Raw genomic sequence first — 19,702 nt, 5'->3', positions numbered from 1 at the left:
CCTCTCCGAAGGGTCTTCAAGAGGCCTCGGATCACAGTGTTCTCCCCTTTGTTTTAATCCTTGTTGTATTGCATTTGGCACCACTTACCACAGTCCTGCTATGTTGTGTTGTTTGGTTTTTACTTGTCCTGTCTTTGCTGAAAGCTAGAAGGTGACAAGGGCAGGAGCCATGTTGCACTGATATTTATTCCTCCTACAGAGCTTGGCTGAGTGCTGACATAATCCAGGTCCCGCCTCAGATAATAATTAAATGAATAAATTAATCTTTCATTAAATGTGGAATCTGTTCAGTCAGATGGCCCAGAGTTAAACATCTGTATCCACATTAATAAATATTACTGGAAGGTAAGGATTTTGTTTGTTTTGTTTTAGGGAAGCTCACATGCTTTCTCCTAAAGGGGAAGATTGCCTTCAGAGCCCAGAGGGTTACCTGCTCCCTAAAATGTTTGCTTCTGCTTCATTTGTGGGGGATGTATAAAGCTTGTCACCTGGAGGGTCAAAGATTTCCTTTGACTCTGTAAGGATTCCAGGTAGACTGGCATTGAGGAAAATTGCAAAGAGGGTGTTGCCTTGGCTGCCCCACCAACCCCAGCTAGAGGAGCTTCTAGACATCTCCCTGTGCCTGGTCGACAGTAGCATAGGCTAAGATGAGGCAGGAAAGGGGAGAACCTTTCCTGAGGCCAGAACACTAAAAAAGACATTCCAGCAATACTCAAGGATAACACGAGCACGGGTGCGGGGGGGCGGGCTGTAAGTGGCCCTGGGACTTATATCCAGAACTTCTTACACCTGAGCACCTGAGGTCCCTTTCTACTTCATCAGGTTGGATGCCACATTCCCCCAATCTTTTTATGACCACTAACTGATCACCTTAACAAATTACACAGCAGGATTAATCTAGAACCTTCCTATGTGCAAACAGTGGCATACTATGGACCCACGAAAGAGAATGAGGTAGACCTGTTCAGTTCTGTTATGGGGAGAGCTTTAACTGCCGAAGGGAAAGTCAGCGTGGAACGGGAGGATTCCCTTCGTGTCTTTACGGCGATGTCACTGTTTCCGTTCGCTCTTCCTTAACCACTGCGTTTACAATCACAATCATCCCCTCTCCTGCTTTTTCTCCATTAACTTTTATCCCTATTTGACATATCATGTATTTATTTTGTTTATGATCTATATATTCCTTACTGGAATGTAAGGTACAGTAGGGTTTCTGTTTTATTTACTGTTTTCCCCCACCCAGTGCCTTAAAATGACTGTATGAATGAATTTGTATGAAAAAGTGCATTATTTGCATAGAATATTATTATTCATCCAGAATCTCTAGAAGGCCACAAACCTAACGACAGTTCTCTGTGAGCCGTAGAACTAAGGGCACGTGGGAGGAAGAGTAACTTCTGTTACATGTATCTTACCGCATACACGCATCACTTCTTAAAATAAAAACACTAGTTTAAGAGGGAGTCCCATTTGCAGTGTTTCTCGAAAGGCCATAAAAAAATAGAAGTTATTTAGTCAGCACCATTTATTTCTGGTCCCGAGATAATGAACACCATTTAGAATTTCCCTTCTTTTCAGAAGTCAAGTTATAAATGCCCCATGATTCAAGTCCATGGACTTTATGAAGCCTTTATCAGATCAGACTTTTTATTTTCCATCAGAATGGTGCCGTCTGTACTGATGTTGTAGTGGGGCAAAAAAAAAAAAAAAAAAAGGTTTTTAGGTCAGATACATTTATAACTTCTTACTAAGTGACCCAAGCCACGTGACTTAATCACCCGGAGCCTCAGTTCTCCTACGTCTAAAACGGGGATAATTTTTCCTAGGAGCAGAGGGTGTTGTCCAAATGAGATAGGATGAAGTCTGAATATTCAGTGCCCAGAGGGAGCTGGTTCACAGCAGCGCTCAGTAAATGTGAAGTCCTCCCCTTTTCTCTGCAGAAGGTGAGCTAGAGAGCAGACTTGTAGGGATATTCTTCTCCCTAGGTTCTCACAGTGGTCCCAGCAGCGCCAGGGGGTTTATAGGAAATGCAGAATCTCAAACCCCACCTGATCGAATGAATCCGCATGTAGTTTAACAAAATACCTGGTGATTTCTCTGCCCCGTGGAGTCTGAGAAACTCTGTTCTTATGCTTCTTAGGCAGTGTTTCTGACAGGGTTGCATTAATCGTGTTTTTTATTTTCTGTATTTCATGATACTTGGACATCCTAGGGCCTCGCAGATCCTGGGGAAGGCTCTGTCCTTGCAGGGTTAGCTAATTCCTAGAGATCTCAAACAATTGACCTAGGAACACTCTTTGGATGTGCAGATCAAGACATCCTAAGCCCATGCCCCCACCCACCTCCTTTTCTCAGCTCTTGCTATCCAGAATATTATCCCCCCTACTAAATCACCTTAGCGCCAGATACTGGACAGTTGGGAACCAGTCATATTCCGCAGAACCCACTGAAATTTCGCCTACTAGCCAACCCTAAACCTCTCACCTTGCCTTGTTTTGCCTTTCCTGCAGAAACCGCAAACAAGTTTGTTGCCCAATTTCCCCCTTTATTCCCTCTGATTCCAGCTGACCCTGGTGCCTCCAGACCCTCTTGGCACTGCATGGCCCCCTCCTCTTGGGAACTGCATAGGGCAAATTGCCTTTTCATGGGCAAACATCTCCTAAAATTCTGGCCTCGCCTCACCTGATAGAACCAAAATCCAGGGAACACTTTCAAACAAGGCTGCCCTCTTTAAATGTGTTTCCTAGTTTAGTGCCACCAGCCACCATCCCGCCCTTCACCTTGCCAACTGTAGTTTCATGGAAAGAGTGGGAGGGTACCCGGCAGAGCCGGATGTGGGGGGAGAGCTGACCAACAGAAACACCAGAAGATGCTTGAGGCACCTCATGAGCCTGAACTTACTTTTAAATAGAGATGATCAAGAATAACCATGAACAAAGTTGTAAATCTGCTTAAGGTAGCATGACTACAGCAAATGCCAGTAATGCTCCTTAAGCACACGCTTTGAGCACTTCCGAAACTGCCATCACAGATGATTAAGACCTCTGAGATAATGGAACCGTTTGAATTGAAACACACAAACTTATTTACAGAATGTCACGGAAACAAATGAAAACATGCCATCCACATCCATTCATTTTTCCCTGTGGCTTCGTAATGTGGTATATGTGTTTATGTCGAACTAACTCCTGTCGGGAAACAGCCCTTCTGTAACCCAGCCACCAGCCTGCCTGCTTTTGCATATGCCTCTTGTCTCTCCTGTTTGGAAAAAAGTCTTGGTATATGCAAGTGAGCAACCTGAACCTGAAGTGAATTAAGGCAGATATTCAAAGAACATAGAAGGGACTTTTCTCCCTTGGACTAAAAAAAAAATTTAATGAGTGTTTATTCCAGAAATATCCCACATTTGTTAGATAAGATGATGAGAACACAAGATAGCAATTTTATAGTAACTTTTCCCTTATAAATTTTTTATTACAATTTAATTAAGAAATTGGAATTTGATTAGCAGCATTTAATTAGAAATATTAGAAAAGGAGATTTTTTTCCCATTGTCTTACAACTATCAGTTTTGTTTCCTTGAGACATAAACCCTTCTCACCAGAAAGGTAACTATGTGAGATGATTACCACAATAAAGTTGTGGTATCTATCACCACTGTGATATGTATGTACACTTTAAATTTATATAATTGTTTCTGCCAGTTCTACCTGTGATATGTATGTACACTTTAGATTTATATAATTGTTTCTGCCAATTCTACCTCAATAAAGCTGGGGAAACAAAAATAAGCCTATCGGTTATGACCATAAAAAGAAACTTGGGCTGCAGATATCAGGAGTCTGTGCCCCATCACCAGCTCTATCACATTCAAGATTACGGCCCAGGCAGTGTCTTAAATCGGATTCCTGGCTGGTGTGACTGACAGCATCCCCCGAAAACAGAGGCTTGTTTCTCAGTAGGTATTTTGTTTGATTGCTCCTTGACCCTTTTCCAAGAAGCCTAATTTGCCCAAGGGAATATCACACAGGAAAAGAGTGTTTGCATCTGCTTAGGGAAATGTGCCTGAAATAATGACTTATTTAGAACAGAAGGATCGGAATGGAATGGATTGATAAGCCAGTTTGAGCAGGCAGAGAGCAACTCCTGGCCTCCTAACCCTTATAAAAGGAGCCGTGCAGCAAAGCAGTTTGCCCAGACTGGGTCTGGCAGCACCCATCTCCGTTCCACAAATGCCGGTCTCCTCTCCGTAAACTCCGTGCAAAATTCTTAGTCTTACAAATGCCTCGAGGCATGTGATCTTGTCCTCGGTGTCACAGCCACTTCCAAGATGGTGCGGATTTCTCGATTCAGTCCTGCAGACGCCAGTGTAGAAATTGCTCCCCGAGGTATGTTCCCCGTTTTAAATGTGGCATCCCGTGGGTGACTGCAGAGTGCATGGTAGCGGTGCTGGAAGTGGAAGCCTCTGGGTGCTGGAAGTCTCTGGGGGGCGGAAGGAGTCAAGTCAGCGCATGCGCGGGTGCGGGATTTCCCCGGGGAGAACTTGACTCAGCGTCTTGCTCACTTACTGAACTTAAAATGAACCAGCAGTTAGAAGCAGGAGCTGACATCTCATCTCGCAGGATGAAGGATGAGTTGAGGCAAATAAAAAAACCAAAAAGAAAGAAGGAAACGGAACATTGCCACTGTATGGCTCTTTGGTGCTGCTGTTTTCTATTTCTTTTGCTTTGTCTTTTTTCTCTCTCTCTTTTTTTTTTCCCCAAGTAAATGTAGTTAATTTTTTAGAACCATAGCCTCAAGGCTAGCAACTCCTTTGAAATGGTAAAGGTGACAACAAAAAGTTTCTTAAAATAAATTTTAAAACCTGAGGTTACTTTTTTTTTCTGTCTTAATCTTTCTCTGCTGTTGAGTTAAAAATGAAAACAAAAATGGAATCGTGGGCCACATCTAAGTGCGCAAGGTTAAACTTAAAGTCTCATGTATGCACATCAGTAATGGGAGTTTGTTTGCCTTTCTTTTTAGGTTTAAATCTATCTTTGCACAATTAGCAAATTATTAAATGACCTTTCCTTCAAAGTCTGCAAGCAATTGCTTGTTTCCACTAATAAGAGAACATGTTTTACAAGGTTCATGTTGATTAATTGACAAATGCTGATAAAATCAAAGCAGGGCTAAAATGCAGTGCTCCAGCTGCAGTATGAATTACTTCTGTTCAATAATGTTTCAAGTGACTATGCATTTATGGTTTACCTTTCAATAAATATTACTGTCTTAATTGAAACATCCATTGTGGAAATTTATCTCCAAAGATGACTGTCAGGAACCACAGCTCAGACTAAACATTTCTATAGCTCTATATGTTTTTCTGCTCAATTAAAAACATTGATTGCTATGAGTATTTTAAAAATGGATGCTTTATGGTTTATGCGAAATGAGCACTAACACATTCTAATATACATTGAGAATCTTGCACCCTTGAGTGACCTAAGTATAGTGTTTCCTACATTTCTGGATAGCTTCAACTATAACAAAAAATTAAGTGTTCTAAACCACTTAGCCTTACACCATTCACTAAGAGCATTACATTCTTGGCCCTTTGCCATCCAGCTGTTGTGGCAACTATGTTGGGCTCCATTAGAGGGCCCATAGCTGGCTGTTTCATGTTCATCCGTGTTTCAGATATCACTGGGGCATGACCAAGCTCAGCTTCCTAGTTTTGCTTATGAGTGAGCAGCTGTCCAGAAGGGTTTTGCCTCCCAGGTCAAACCTAAAGGCACAGAGGCTCCCAGCAGGAGGGGAATGTACATTAGGTCACTGAAGAGTTCCTATTCCTCTCTTGTTGAGATTCATACCCATGGGGTAGATTCACAGACTCTAGTGCCTCCAGAATATTGTAGCCTATAGATTTAGGGGTCCAACTGATTGGATAGTTTTGTCTGGACATCTTAAGCTGTCCTACCACATCTAGCCTCCTGGGAAATTAGACATCTTCCCGAAGCGACTTTGACATACTTTTTTCTACAAAATCATTTTAATTCAGCAAATTTCTATCAACCCTACTATACGGCAGGCACTGTGTTGGGTCCTGGGGATATCTATATGAACCAGATAGATTCTTTAACCGAAAGGAGTTGACAATATCCAATTCGAACTCCAAACATTTATAATTTGTTATTTAAAAGATATCCACATATAACTTGCCGAAATTTTTTTGAATCTCCATCATGTACCAGGTACCATTCTAGATGTTCAGTAAACATTCCAGATGTCTTCTTTCTTCAGTATTTGTGAAAGATCACTGTGTTATGAAGGGCCTCTAAGGCAAATTTCATTCCAGTTTTCTGTTTGAACCTTCTGAGCTGCTGGTTACCAAGTGATAGTTGTAGTCAAGAATACCGCAAATCACCAGACCCGTATTTAGATTAGTGGGACTGAGCAGAGATCATCACTCTGAACTCAGTCAGAGGGCATGCTGCTCTCAGTATGGGCATGAAGACCATGGAGCAGGTATATGGAGTGTGTGATGAGGGGGGGTCAGGAAAATTTGGGACACCCTAGAATCAAGTGATTTTTGGAATATGGATCTCAGTGGAGGCAGATTAAACTGCCTGGCAAACCAAAGTTCAGAGATGAGCAGAAGTTGCAAGGGGCTAGTAAATCATAGAATTCCAAGTGACCGACTGGAAGGTAAGGACGGAAGGCAGTCTAATGAGGGAGGTGACAGAGAAGCAACCAGTTTAGTAAGAAGAGATCGAAGCAGGTCAACAGGCAGGTGAGTTCTTCTGGCCATCAGCCCCGTGTCAGCATTGCAGAATTCCAAAAGATATGCAGCTGCTGGGGTCAGTTCAACCATCAAGAGAATCAGGCTTAAGTGTAATAAACGAGAAAAATCTCTGCTGCTAAGAACTTGGTCACAAGAAGTGAAACGTGCTTCCAGTAATCTAGGTCACAGGGCTGTGGGCAGGATGGGCAGCCCGATGGAGAATTTCTGAGTTTGGGCTCATTATGTTCTCCTAGCCCAGACATCATTAAGACAGTGTCTGGCATGCAGGAGACACTGCCCAAATGTTCCACAGAACCGACCTGGCTTCCCAGAGGGAGGCAGGTCCCACAGTGCAGCGATTTTTACAAGGCAGTATAAAAATTAAATTGCCCCCACACTTAGTGAAGAAAAAGAAGCACAAGAGAGTCAAACACAGGAGGAGGAGGCCCGTTTGCTTAACCGATGTGTGCATTGTCCCAGTATTTGTGTTCCTTCCCTCCCGTGCTTTCTTCGCTGTGGGGTGGCATTCAGTCGGAAGAGGGACAAAGAGTGGTAAGGAATGTGGGACGTTCTAAGAGCATGGGGTTAGCTGCTAATGGTCAGACTCGTTTTCCCTGTGAGAGCATTTGGAAGGAAAGGAACAAAAAGGGAAAGGTGAGGGAATTGAAACCCTGCCAGACTTCCAGGTTTTGTCTGTGAAAATCCACGTGAGATGACAGAACGAGGCTGGATTGCTTGGGGCACGCCCAGAATCCCTTCCGTCCATCAGCAAGCTGCTGCCTTCTGATCTCCAGCCCCCTGAGGCTCGTCTGTGTTTATGGCCATCGCTGCCAGTGAAAATATTAGGAAAGATCATTCTGGGCAACCTTAATAAAAGTCTTACTGTGCTGGCGTTGTACATCATCCTTAGAAGTTGTAAAACCGAGCTTTTTCAAAAATGTCCTTTGCCACCAAGTTGGGTCAGTGAGATATAAAGACCCCCCGGGCAGCCTTTCTGCCAGCTGCTGTTCTGTGCCCTGATGACAGAGAGGGCCGAGAGCCATTCCCCACCGTGTACTCCTGGACCAGTATTCCCCGTTTGGACACTAGATGGGGCATTGTTATTATTATGGCAACTCTCAAATGTGAGTAAGTAAAACGCAGAAGGATGAAAACCTCTTTTTAGAACATCACGCTGTGCTACCGAGTCAGAGAACACTGCGGGAGGAAATAGCCATGAAAAGTCCCTAAAATCCAAGCCCTGGCTTTGCATTTTTACCTGAGAAAACTGTGACCAGCCCAAGTTCATGCAGTGGGCCAGCAGCAGACCCCTCCCCAAATTGGGAGTCAGAATCCAAGCCTTGAGAGCCTAGAGCAGCCCTGCCCCATGCCTCACAGCCTACACGCCCCAGGAGGAGGCATGCGGGGCCCCACAGGCTCAGGGGCCAATCACACAGCTCTCAGAAGCTGCCTCCTTTTATATGGAGAATTATAACCTTATAATTCTCCATATAAAAAGGGAATTACAATTAAGACACTCCGAGGCGTCCTAAATACATTCTTCCTGAAACTTGGCTCTACCTCTATAGATGGCCCAAAGAAAAATAAACAGTGCACACACTCCCATGTTCAGTTTATTTTTTTAACCTCTCTCTCTCACACACACACACCAGTGCACACATAGATACTCACACATAACTTACCCCTTTGAAAATAATACCAATATGAATGGATGAACTTCATTTTATGAAATAGGAATAAGCAAAATATTATCTATTATATTTAGGTTCTGGCTTCCTAAATGTCCCTTAGGTTTTTAAACTCTGGTTTGGCTAGCTTCTAGGCACTATGAAAGTACATCCAAGTCTTGTCCTCCTCGTCATCTCTCAGCCACTAACTAGCCATCCTCCCTTGAGCGCTAGAATCCTCAGAGCTTAGAGCCGTTGCCTAGAGCCCAGCTGAGGACAGGGACTTCCCATAACTCCTTTCCTTCTCCAGGCCTACTGACCTTGCTTTCCCCCTCTCTTTTCCCTCTGCAGCAGGAGATGGGCAGAGCACAAAACACCAGACGCTAGCACAGAGCAGAATTCTTACAGACCCTGTAGCTGATGGCACTTTGCAGGCTTTTTTCTTGGCAGGCCCTCTTTCTTAAAGAGAGGAACTTGCATTTTAAGCAGACCGAGAATGCGTGATCACTGCAATACGCTTTTTCTCATTTCAGCAGGAACACCTGTCCTCACAGGCGTGTAGTGCTGGTTCCCAATCTTACTTCAGTTCCGGAAGGATTCTCACTTTCTCTGCTCCTACCAAGGGGCTCTCAGTCCTCTGCTCCTTCTAATTATACCTACTTCCTAAACATCTAGGGTGCTTGGGAGAAGGGTAGGCTGGTGAGAACGTAACCATCCACTTCGTGATCTTATCTCATGTTAGGCTTTGCAAACTTAAATCTTTTTGAAGCAAAACACTTTTTTATTTTTTTAAGATTTTATTTATTTATTTGATAGAGAGAGAGATCACAAGTAGGCAAGAGAGGCAGGCGGGGGGGCGGGGGGGGCGGGTGGGCAGTCTCCCTCCTGAGCAGAGAGCCTGATGCAGAGTTCTATCCCAGGACCCTGAGATCATGACCTGAGCCGGAGGCAGAGGCTTTAACCCACTGAGCCACCCAGGCGCCACAAAGCAAAACACTTTTTAAAAAAGAAGGTTTTATTTATTTAACTGAGAGAGAGTGTGCACACATGTGCTGGGGACAGACAGAGGGAAAGAGAGAAGGAGGCTCCCTGCTGAGCAGGGAGCCCCACTGAGGGGCTCCATCCCAGGACCCCGGGATCATGACCTGAGCAGAAGGCAGACACTTAACCGACTGAGTCACCCAGGCGTTCCCTGAAATCAAACACTCTTAAAAGTCTGATTTTTAAATTTGGCATGCATGGGCTGATTTGTTTTTTTCCAACTTAGAATGCTCTCATCTGCCTGGTCTAATCTTACTCATGCTCTAAGATCCAGCTCAAAAGTCATCTGCTCTACTGAGCCTCTGCCCTCCTTACCCATGTCCCCTTCCCGAATCCTCACTCTTTATTCTGAGCTGCCAGAGCATGTTCTTCATACTGCTGGAACAGAGTCCCAGTCTGGTACCCCCAGGTATCCAGCTGTCTGTCCTGCCTGCCCAGCTGTGGGTTCTTGGAAGGCAGGACCCAAGGACTGTGCCTGATTCATCTCCTGTTACCCACGCAGAGCAGAGTGGGTGATGTGTGCTGTACCTATGGATGGGTTGGACCAAATTATGTCAGCATCAGAATGCTGATTGAGGAGTTCAGGTTGAGGAAATGAGGTTGAGGAAAATACAGCCAATCAAAAGTGTAATTTAAAAACCATAGTCTTCTGAAATTTCCTGAAGAAAGTTTCCAAAGACTTAAGTTTTGTTTTTCGTTTTTTGTGTTTTTACATATTCTTATTTTTAAGAGGAAAGTGTTACATAAAACTAGGCATATAGTACCATGCTTTTGGGGATACTGGTCATTTATTTGCTCCCCACATCCGAATAGGGTAGGAATTTTTGTCACCGATTCACTTTGTTTGATATAGAAGATGTCTACTGGAACAGTTGTATGTAAATCTAATAGCTATACATCCAATAATGTATAAAAAAATGCATAGTTTAAAGAGAATAGTTTAAAGAGAACATTTTTCCAAGTGAAAAATATGTAAAAAAGATAATTTCTGAATTTATCAGGGAATTTCTCTGTTGCAGAGTATTTCTCCTAGACTGATAAAGGCTTGCCTGTGTTCCAGTCAAAACTTGCCTGGCATTAATATCATGCTTTTCCATAGCCTATTTAAAACACTGGACTTACTCCTAAGAAGATTTAATTCATACAAGAGATACTCTCAGCTTACTACAGTGCATAACTCTTCTCACTGTCATAAAATTGGTATGTATTATGTATTATTTCAGGTTCAGTTAATAAAAAATTACTTGTGTGGGCATTTCATGATTTTAACACAAATCTTATTGGAAGGAGTCAGTGTATTATACTTCTGATCTGCAGGAAAAATTGAGGACTCTTGTGAATGTTCACACAGATCCAAAATATGGGAAAGGACACCAGGCACAAATCTCCATGAGGTACTTTTATCCAAAGAACCAAAGACCCTGCTCTTGGCTCTGAAGTTTTAGATGTGTTTTATTTAAATGTTTCCATTTTTCTTTTTTTCTAGATTGGCCAAAAGGGAATTGAAGAGGGTTGGAGTCCTGTGGGTTTGGTGTTGTGGCTGTGAATTTATAGTGAGTGACTTAGTGTCCCTGCCTCCTCTCCCGTCTGCCCATAAGGACACAGCAGTAGTCCTTTAATAATGCATTCACTGAGTTGGAAAATAATACTCTCGCCTCTGGAACTATGCATTTAACACATTCTTAGCAAATGCCATGTGGCAAACCTAGTGCTTTCAGACTGAGGTTCTGCCTTGCATAAATAAGACACAGGCATGTTGACCTTTTTCAGTAAACAATGCAGAAATGTTGAGTACCTTTAAAATTCAAATGCAGCTTTTAAAATGTGTTCTCATTTCCATGGACAGCTGAGACCTGCTGCACTAATACCCAGCTAATCGGAGGTCTGTGAGGAGCTTGGGAATCGGTCAGACTCCGTTCATCATTACTTGTTTTAGCTCCGTGTCTGGACATGCTGGGGACTGCTCTGTTCAGGGCCCCCTGCATTTAGACGTTTGATTCCCTGGGAGATCTTTCCCATGTCAGACAGTTTGTCTCATGAATATCACGTTTGCACTAACATATATTCCTCCACCCAAATTTAATTAAGTAGTAAAGCTGATCTTTATTAGAATTTTATTTCAAACATAGATATCTCCACTCCTACTTTAAAAAAATTTTTTTTTTAAATTGGCGAAGTCCTTTCTCACTTCTGCAAAAATACCGAAGGCAAAAACCCCCACCTTACTGTGAGATCTCATCCTGCTTTTATTACTGCTCCTTGGGATCAGAGCTCCCAGAGCCTCGCAGCTGCCTGGAGATTGCGTTTACCCGAAGGTGACCGTTACCAGCAGACCCGCATGGTGCCTGGGGGCAGGTAGGTTCTGGGCCAGGGCCTCCGGTGGGAGAGCTGCTTCTGACCTATTCCACTGGATTAAAAATTAAAATCTGTTTAGAAGCAAGCTGCTCACTTCTAGCCTGGAGCATCTAGTAGTATTCACAGGCTAATTAATGTGTTTTAAGGGAATAGTGTTTCCTTCCTCCTGGCTTCAATCCCTGCCCCTCCCCCCGACCTTTTTTTGTTCTACTTCTCTTGTAGGTCTGCTCTCCGGTTAGGACAATGGAACTAGCCATCCTGATTCTAATCTTCTGAGCTCAGATACTGATTTGGGAAGACATACAGCCTTTGTTAAGAAATGACATCTATATTGAGCTTAGTGTAAAGTCATTTTCAATCCGTTAACTGGAGTTTCTAGTTAACAAAGAATCTTCTTTCAATTGTAACTGTTTTAGGGAAGATTGCAAATAATATTAAAACAAGTTTGCATCATAAAGTTTAGCTAATATCCTAGATACAATACAGAATTAACCCTACATTTATGCTTCCAATACTCTGTATTGGCAGCTGGTCTTCAAACTGGCGATCCAAATACACCAGAAATACCAAAAATGAATAGAACAGTCCTGCATTCTTTCTTTTTCTTCCATACCCATGACATTTTTTCTTAAGAGTACTGGTTAGTTATTTGCAGGATGACTTTGATATGGGTTTGTCTGATGCTCTCTTCTGATTAAATTGAGATTATACAGTTTTAGCAAGAATATCACAGAGGGGATATACCCTTCTCAGTGTCCCAGGTCAAAAGGCATAGGAGGTCAGTATATCCTACCACTGATTTTAACATCTTTTTGGTACCACTAGTTGAAACAATACTGTTTTCTTCTTAGGAAGCCAAATTGTATCATTAGAACACAGTGCTTTATGGTTCTCATAATTGAGGTTTATATTTAGTATTTTAATAAAACTGTGCTTTTATACATAGAATATACATTTTCACTTGGATCAAAATGATGCTTCAGTGATTTTTTTTTTTATTATAATGGACACTTTTTATGGTATTCCAGTTTCAGGCATACATCAGCACACTCTGATCTCTAGTTTCCTGATCTGTCGAGGTGCTGTGACAGTTATAGCAGCTGACATATGTGAAGGTTGTAGATGCTTGGCAAATTGTAGGTAAAGGAGAATTCTGATTTTGATCATTTTTGTCCAAAAAGGAAGGAAGGAAAAAAGGGAGGGAGGGAGGGAGGGAGGGAGGAAACAAACAACTCCCATTCAGTCCCAGGGCAGTAAAATGGCAAAAAATGTCACGAGTTGGTTGAATACTGTAGTAAGTAGTATAAGCCGATGTTTAACTGTTCAACATATAGAAGCATATTGATCACAATTAATATAGGGATTTGTAACATTTTTGGATCTTCACATCAGCCACCTATTTCTACCTCTTTGACTGCTCTAACTTTGAGATAAACTTTGAGCTTCCTATCCTTTCCACCCTTTCATTCGTGTATTTGTTTTCTACCTAATTGTCAGACCTGATTACTAACACGTAATGGATATGAAAGCCCCAGTTCAATCAGACTTTGAGGTTAAGACTTCCTAGATCTAGATAAGGAATAGGACCATGGTTTAAATATTTCTCAGATTTAAACACCTGGGCCTGTTTCATCCTTTTAGATATTTATTCCATATTTTTCATTTATTTTCTATAAGGAGCTGTGTATATAAACTTAAAGTTTTGGAGGCAAAGTGTTTCCTTGAGGTAAAAAATATATAAAAATGTCTTGTCTGTTACTCTATGTGTTTTTATTATTTCTGAAGCTGTTTTCTGGGTCTATAATACACTCACGAACAGGTCCATAGGCTTATCGAAAGTGATACGGTATAGCCTAAAAATTTTCACAAGAACAATCTGGCTCATTTCTCATTTATTCACTGAATATCTGTGTTTTGCTGGGTAATGCTGGACACACAATAGTGAGCAAAAAAACCTAGTATGCCTGCCTTCGTGGAATTCCATTCTAGAAGAGACGGGCATTGGGGCAAGTAAATAAAATATTACAAAGTTAAATAATGTGTTGCTATTAGGCAGGATGGCCATTAATAATTCAAGAGAAAGACATCAAAAAGATTCATTGATCACTCAACCAGTGCTCTGTCTTCAAGAGTCAAAGCTAGGGACACCATAACATTACATTCATGAAACCTTTAGATTGGAAAATATGAAAGGTCATGTTGCGTACTTTCCAACCAACACCATACCGTTGAGTACAGGCAACTAGCTGCTTCTTTGAAAACCTCAGGAAGACTTCTCTCCTTCCCTTCCTCTTTTAATTAATGGATCAGTTATTTGTTGACTACATCCCCAGTGGCTGTCAAATTTTGATGTACATGAGAATCTCCTTTGGAGTGGTTTCAAAAAATGCTTGGAACCTCACATCCGATCCACTGAGGGTTTAGAAATCAGAGTGTGGAGACCAGATATAGTTACAAAAACCTCCTCAGGGGATTCCAGTGTCCATCAAAGGCCAAGAATCACTGTGTGCCGAGCACAGAGGCTAGCTCTGTAGCTGTCAGTAGAATCAGATATCTGCCTGGGGGACAACATGCTTGCATATATTATGTAAGTTCATTCATGAGGGCTATTGATTGCTCTATAGAAAGCTCACATTGGGGCTCCTGGCTGGCTCAGTTGTCTGTCTTCGGCTCCCGTCATGATCCCAGGATTCTGGGATTGAGCCCCACATTGGGTTCTCTGTTCGGCAGAAGCCTGCTTCTCCCTGCTTCACACTCCCTGTGCTTGTGTTCTGTCTCTGGTTGTCTCTCTCACTGTCAAATAGATGAAATTAAGAAAAAAAAAAAAAAAAAGCTCACATTTTCCTCCTTCCACACTAAACTCATATTTTAACTGTTCTTATGCCTTGGAAATCCCCTATTTTTATCCACCAAGTCTCCTGAGCCATAAACGGGAGAATCATTTTTGAATATTACCTTCTTGCACCATTACCTCCATATTCCAATTGCTCACCAAGTCCTATCTTTCTGTCTGCAGAAATATCTCTAATCTACTCCCACTGTCTCTCTCCTCTGCTACTGCCATATCTTGCCTGGACTCTAGTAATTATTATCAGAATAGGTTCACCTCTTCAAGCTTTTCTCCCTGTGAATTTCCCCTCTATATCACTTGAAGAATTATTTTAAATTACAAATTTGATCCTGTCACTCCCAATTTAAAATACTCCATTAGGGCCCCATTGCCTATGGAAATCAAACTCCCTAGCATTCCCCTGCCTGTATTTTCAGTATCATTCCCTACCATTTGCCCCTTAAGCTACAGCCAGACAAAAACACTCATTTCTGTACATGCCATGTACTCTTCACCCGAGTGTCTTTGTTCATGTTGTTGTTGATCACTGAAACACTTTTCATTTCTTGTTAATGCCCTTCCAGTTTTAACCTTTAGCCATCCATGAAGAAAATCTAAGATCACTTTACTGGGAGCGTTGATTGATTCTTCCTCTCTGTCCTTGATATTAACCCATGTTTTAATTAAAGTATGCGTTTGGCTATCTATCCATTCATTTATACTTGTGTATTGCCCTATCTATCTGGGCCAGTCTTCTTTGGAGTGAGTTTTTTGTTGGTTGTAGGACTTAAACCAATGCTACACAACAGGAGTTAACTAAATATTCACTGAGCCAAAGGGGGAAAGAATGAATGAACCTGAAATGGGTTTGCCATATCCCATTGGTCCTCATTCCCTTCTTTGATGTATCACTTAACTAATCTGATCTATCTTCTATATTTGCTTTCCTTCTAATATGTGAAGATTAGCTTCACCCTTTCTCTTTTTTCCCTGAGTCACCAAGCTAGTAAATTGTTATTCCAAAACCAACACCGTTCTTTGGAATTCTGTAGTTGTTGTGAGCAGTTTCAATGTGGCACTAAGTTCTCAAGGTCAAATGAGCTAATCTTAATAAACTTGCTATAAACTCAGATTTGCAGGAAAGAGAAGTGGGTAGTATTTAACCTAATATCCTATCTCATTGGCTCCTAGATTCAGCATCACATTTGTTTCTTATTCTGAGAGTATCTGAAGATAGCTCTACCGTCTTCCCTCTCTCTACTCCTACTACCACCTGGGCTGAAATTCCATGCCCATGGGGGTTTATTATACCATTTCCAATTAATGCATTGTGTGCTTGCAGAGGGAGACCCACAAAATGGGAATTGAGCAATTTTTTTCATGTTTCTTGTGCATTGTTAATGGCCTTGCCCCGAAGTATTTCTGTTTGTCCTTGTCCCTTCTCTTCAGGTATGTTTAAATATATTCCATGTACTACCTTTGGTATTTTTTCAAAATGTTCATTTCCAGTCCTTCTGGGGATAGGCCTCTCTAGCATTCTTCTAAGAATTCTTCCCACTTTCGTGATTATCTTTACTTCTGTGTCATTGTTTCCATTTACTTCTCATTTTTGTAGAACCAGAATTCACCACAACAGTTCTTGTGAAGACTTAGCGATTTCTGTAACGGCGTCCCCTTTTCTTTCCCTAAGATTATGACTATAGAGCTTTATATGATCAAAATTTTATTTTTCAGAATCTCTTTTTTCTATTAGAGTTGATATCTCTGTGTTCATATCATACTTACCTTTTCACTGAACTTTTAAAATGTTTTTCACAAGTCAATGGCGGGTATCTGATTAGAATTAATGTTCTCTGTCCTCACTATTACGAACATCAGGCTGGTACAGTAACTTTCTTCTAAGAGTCCAGTAATCTTTATGTTGTTATTGACTTTTTTTTTTTCTTCCTTGCAACTGGTCAATATTAAGGCTATAGAAAGCTCACTTTGGGGTTCCTCGAAGGTTGTGAACAGACTCCTGCCATTCCTAACCTGGTTTAACTAAATCATTATGAATCTATTTTCCATGACTTTATTTTAAACTCTTTAAAAATATATATTTTGTATATATTTTGGTCTCTTGATTAATGAATTCTGAGATTACTTTCTACGCTGTAAAATGTGCTTTAATTTCTTTCTACTAAAATGCTTCCTTTTACGCTTTGAGCAGTAAAACCCTAGTTTTAGTATTTCACGAGTTGGTGAGTAAATGTATGTTTATATTCTCAAGACCTTCCTAATCCTTTCAGTCTGTCTTTTTATAAAAAAAGCTTACTTCAGTTTTCTAGCTGATAAGATAGCATCTTTACATAAGAAAACATTATACTTAGAAAGCATGAATTTAAATTCCTTCACATCTTTCTCAAAGCAACATTTTAGGGAATGTAAACTACCATTGTCATTCTGTAGATACAGAGACCAATATAATCGAATAACTCCACTTAAATGTAAAGTAGTGAAGATAGACACAACCCTGTCCTTTCAATGGTCTTCACCACTCTGGATTTCCCACATTGGGGTTTTTCTTTCCCTTCCTGGGCTGCCATTTTCCCTCTCTCTCCCCATTGAGGTATTTTTTTATCCCTCAAGACTCAGCCCATAGTTTTCTTCTCTGTGCTACTTCCCTGACACCCCAGATGAAAGCAATCTTTCTTCTCTCCTCACCACACATTTCAATAATAATTATTAAAAATGTTATTCATCATACCATCTTTGTGACCGACCTCCTAGGTATTATGAAGACCTAGCATTCTACCAATCGCAGCAAGACCGGTTAGTAGGCATAATTTTTTTCTTAATTGCTGTATCTAAAAGAAACATGTTACAAGACCTTTCAGAATACCAACTGTGTGTAATATTTTGTGTTTTTAAACGAGAAGTGAAGTAGATAGGTTGTATGAGTGACATTAGGTAATGTTTTAAACATGTGAGCTGTAATTATCCCCACACAGTTCAAAAGACCTAGGCATCATTTTTTAAAGGACAGTATTCAACTGAACTTAATGCTGGCTACAGTGGTCAGTAGCTGAACAGAGAGGATGGGGCCAGGAGCATGTCATAGGAGGAGCTGGCTTCCCATAGTCTCTCCCCTCCTACCTTTTTGTGGCATTGTCTGTTGGGATGGGGAAGCATATTCGGCTGCTAAATGGAGCGAGTTCAGATGGTCAACCCGTGTTCTGTCCAATAGACTACACTGCCTCTTAATACTTCTTGGCAGTTTCTAATGTGCCACGTTGTTAGAAGTCCTCAGTTTTAAGTTGCTGCAGGTCTAAGGCTTCCTGGCCATAACAGCGTGGCCAATCACTTTCCAGTTTTAGAAAAACAAGAAGGAAAACAGGGTACCTGGCTTGCTCTGTCAGTGGAGCATGCCATACTTGAACTCAGAGTCATGAGTTCAAGCCCATGTTGGGCATAGAGCCTACTTCAAAGAAAACAAACAAACAAAAAAAGGAAAACAAATGGTGTTTCCTGGTGATACCATTGTAAGTGACCAGCTGGTTCATAGGCTAGGTCCGTCTGCGGTGTACAAGGTACTATGCTGAGACGTTGACCATTCAGATTACTCCCTGCCTTTGAGTGTCTGGGAAACCAGTTGAAGAGATAACACAAACACATAGACACACAGAGAAAATAACCACCAAAATGGGGCATGTGAAATGGCCAAAGAGACATATGAAACACTGGTTGTCAAAATGCAGATGTTTGCCCTTCGAAGGTGAATATCAGTTTAACACGTTTTGCCATGTTTGTACCATCAGAACATTTTTTTTACTTATTTATACATGACTCGCTAAAGTATTTATTTTAGTCTTCTTCCCAAGCAGTAATATCAGCAAAATCATGCAGCTTTCTTCTAGTACATTTTTTTGGACACATGTGAGGTTGAACTATGTGAAACTTCCAATATTTGACCATTTTTTACATCCACAGAAACATCAGTTTCACATGGCTAAAAGTGAACATAACTCTTAAAAGTTAAACTAATGGTTTCATGTCTTCCATCAAATCCCCAGACATACCACCCTTGAGTTGGAGGGAGCAAGCCGCCATAAAAAGTTGATTTCCTCAGGTTTCTGGAGGAGGCGGGCCTCCGTGTTCACCTGGAAGGAAGGCTGTGTGGAGAAGAGAGGGCAGGGTGGGGCTCTGAGGGCAGTACTCTGAGAGCAGCGGCCCTATTGCGGGTGTGGGAGGCAGTGGGGACTTTGGGTGAGAAAGGAAAGTTGATTCCCTAGAGAGAACACTCCTCTCTCCTCTGATGTAAATCTTTAATCCTTTCATAGATTAGGAAAGCATCTTTTCAGAGCAGGTGAACACAGTTTTAAGACCTTTCTGAAGTTTGCTGAAAATCATGCTTTTATTATTACTAATACCTTAAGCAGGATAAGGTTTTTTATTAGGGAGGATATGGGTGCCAGCAGGGTGACCGTGGCTATGTAGTGCTTTGTAACATAAGTGGAGGAGGCATGAGTTTGACCACGTTAGGACAACTGCATGGAATGGAAGGTTCTGTGGCACTTTCCCCCTTAGAGAGCAAGCTTCCCTGGCTATCAAATCCCACTGAAGACTTGTCTGCCAGAGGCAGCAACTGACAGGGCTTAGGCTCCCTTCAGTTCATTCTAGAAGCTCCTTCTGCCATTCCTGTGGCCATCTTTGTAGCTTTTTGGCCATCCCTACTGTGCTGAAGACTCCAGCCTCAGGCTTTCCTCCTTACCAGGTGCAAGTAACGGATAACCACCCAGCACATTCCTCTGAGCTTACTGTGAGGGTGAATCAAAGGTCACTTTCTCAGGATCAGTTTCTGGGACTGCCCCGCCTGTCAGGCCCAGACTTAACCCTGCCTGAGGTGTGTGCCAGCAGAGAACATCGAGGCATCTGACCGGTGGGCCATGGAACAACGTGAACTATATTTTTTTTGGAATGAGAAGAGAACAACTGTGTTGTAATGGTTCTAATGTTCTTTGAAAAACTCACTGAGTGCTTCAAGTCATGGAAATGTGTCCTCACTGC

At 41.7% G+C, this 19,702-nt stretch overlaps 1 protein-coding gene across 5 annotated transcripts in view; it reads left to right on the top strand.

Moving 5' to 3' along the window:
* ENOX1 (ecto-NOX disulfide-thiol exchanger 1) overlaps positions 1 to 19,702 on the top strand; it is a 283,781-nt gene that overhangs the window by 27,300 nt on the left and 236,779 nt on the right. The window contains exon 1 of one of the 5 annotated variants that reach the window (XM_032873964.1): positions 4,228 to 4,388. The exons of the other annotated variants lie outside the window; for them this stretch is intronic. Coding sequence (XP_032729855.1) covers positions 4,331 to 4,388 — 58 coding nt within the window. The 5' untranslated portion in view covers positions 4,228 to 4,330. Of the gene's footprint in view, positions 1 to 4,227; positions 4,389 to 19,702 lie in introns of those variants that run through there. 5 annotated transcript variants of the gene reach the window in all.

The sequence above is a fragment of the Lontra canadensis genome, unplaced genomic scaffold (genome assembly GCF_010015895.1).
Source record: "Lontra canadensis isolate GAN:19392208 unplaced genomic scaffold, GSC_riverotter_1.0 scaffold51, whole genome shotgun sequence".
NCBI lineage: Eukaryota > Metazoa > Chordata > Mammalia > Carnivora > Mustelidae > Lontra > Lontra canadensis.
The sequence above is the reverse complement of the archived record's forward strand: the minus strand, read 5'-3'. Positions and strand labels throughout refer to the sequence as shown.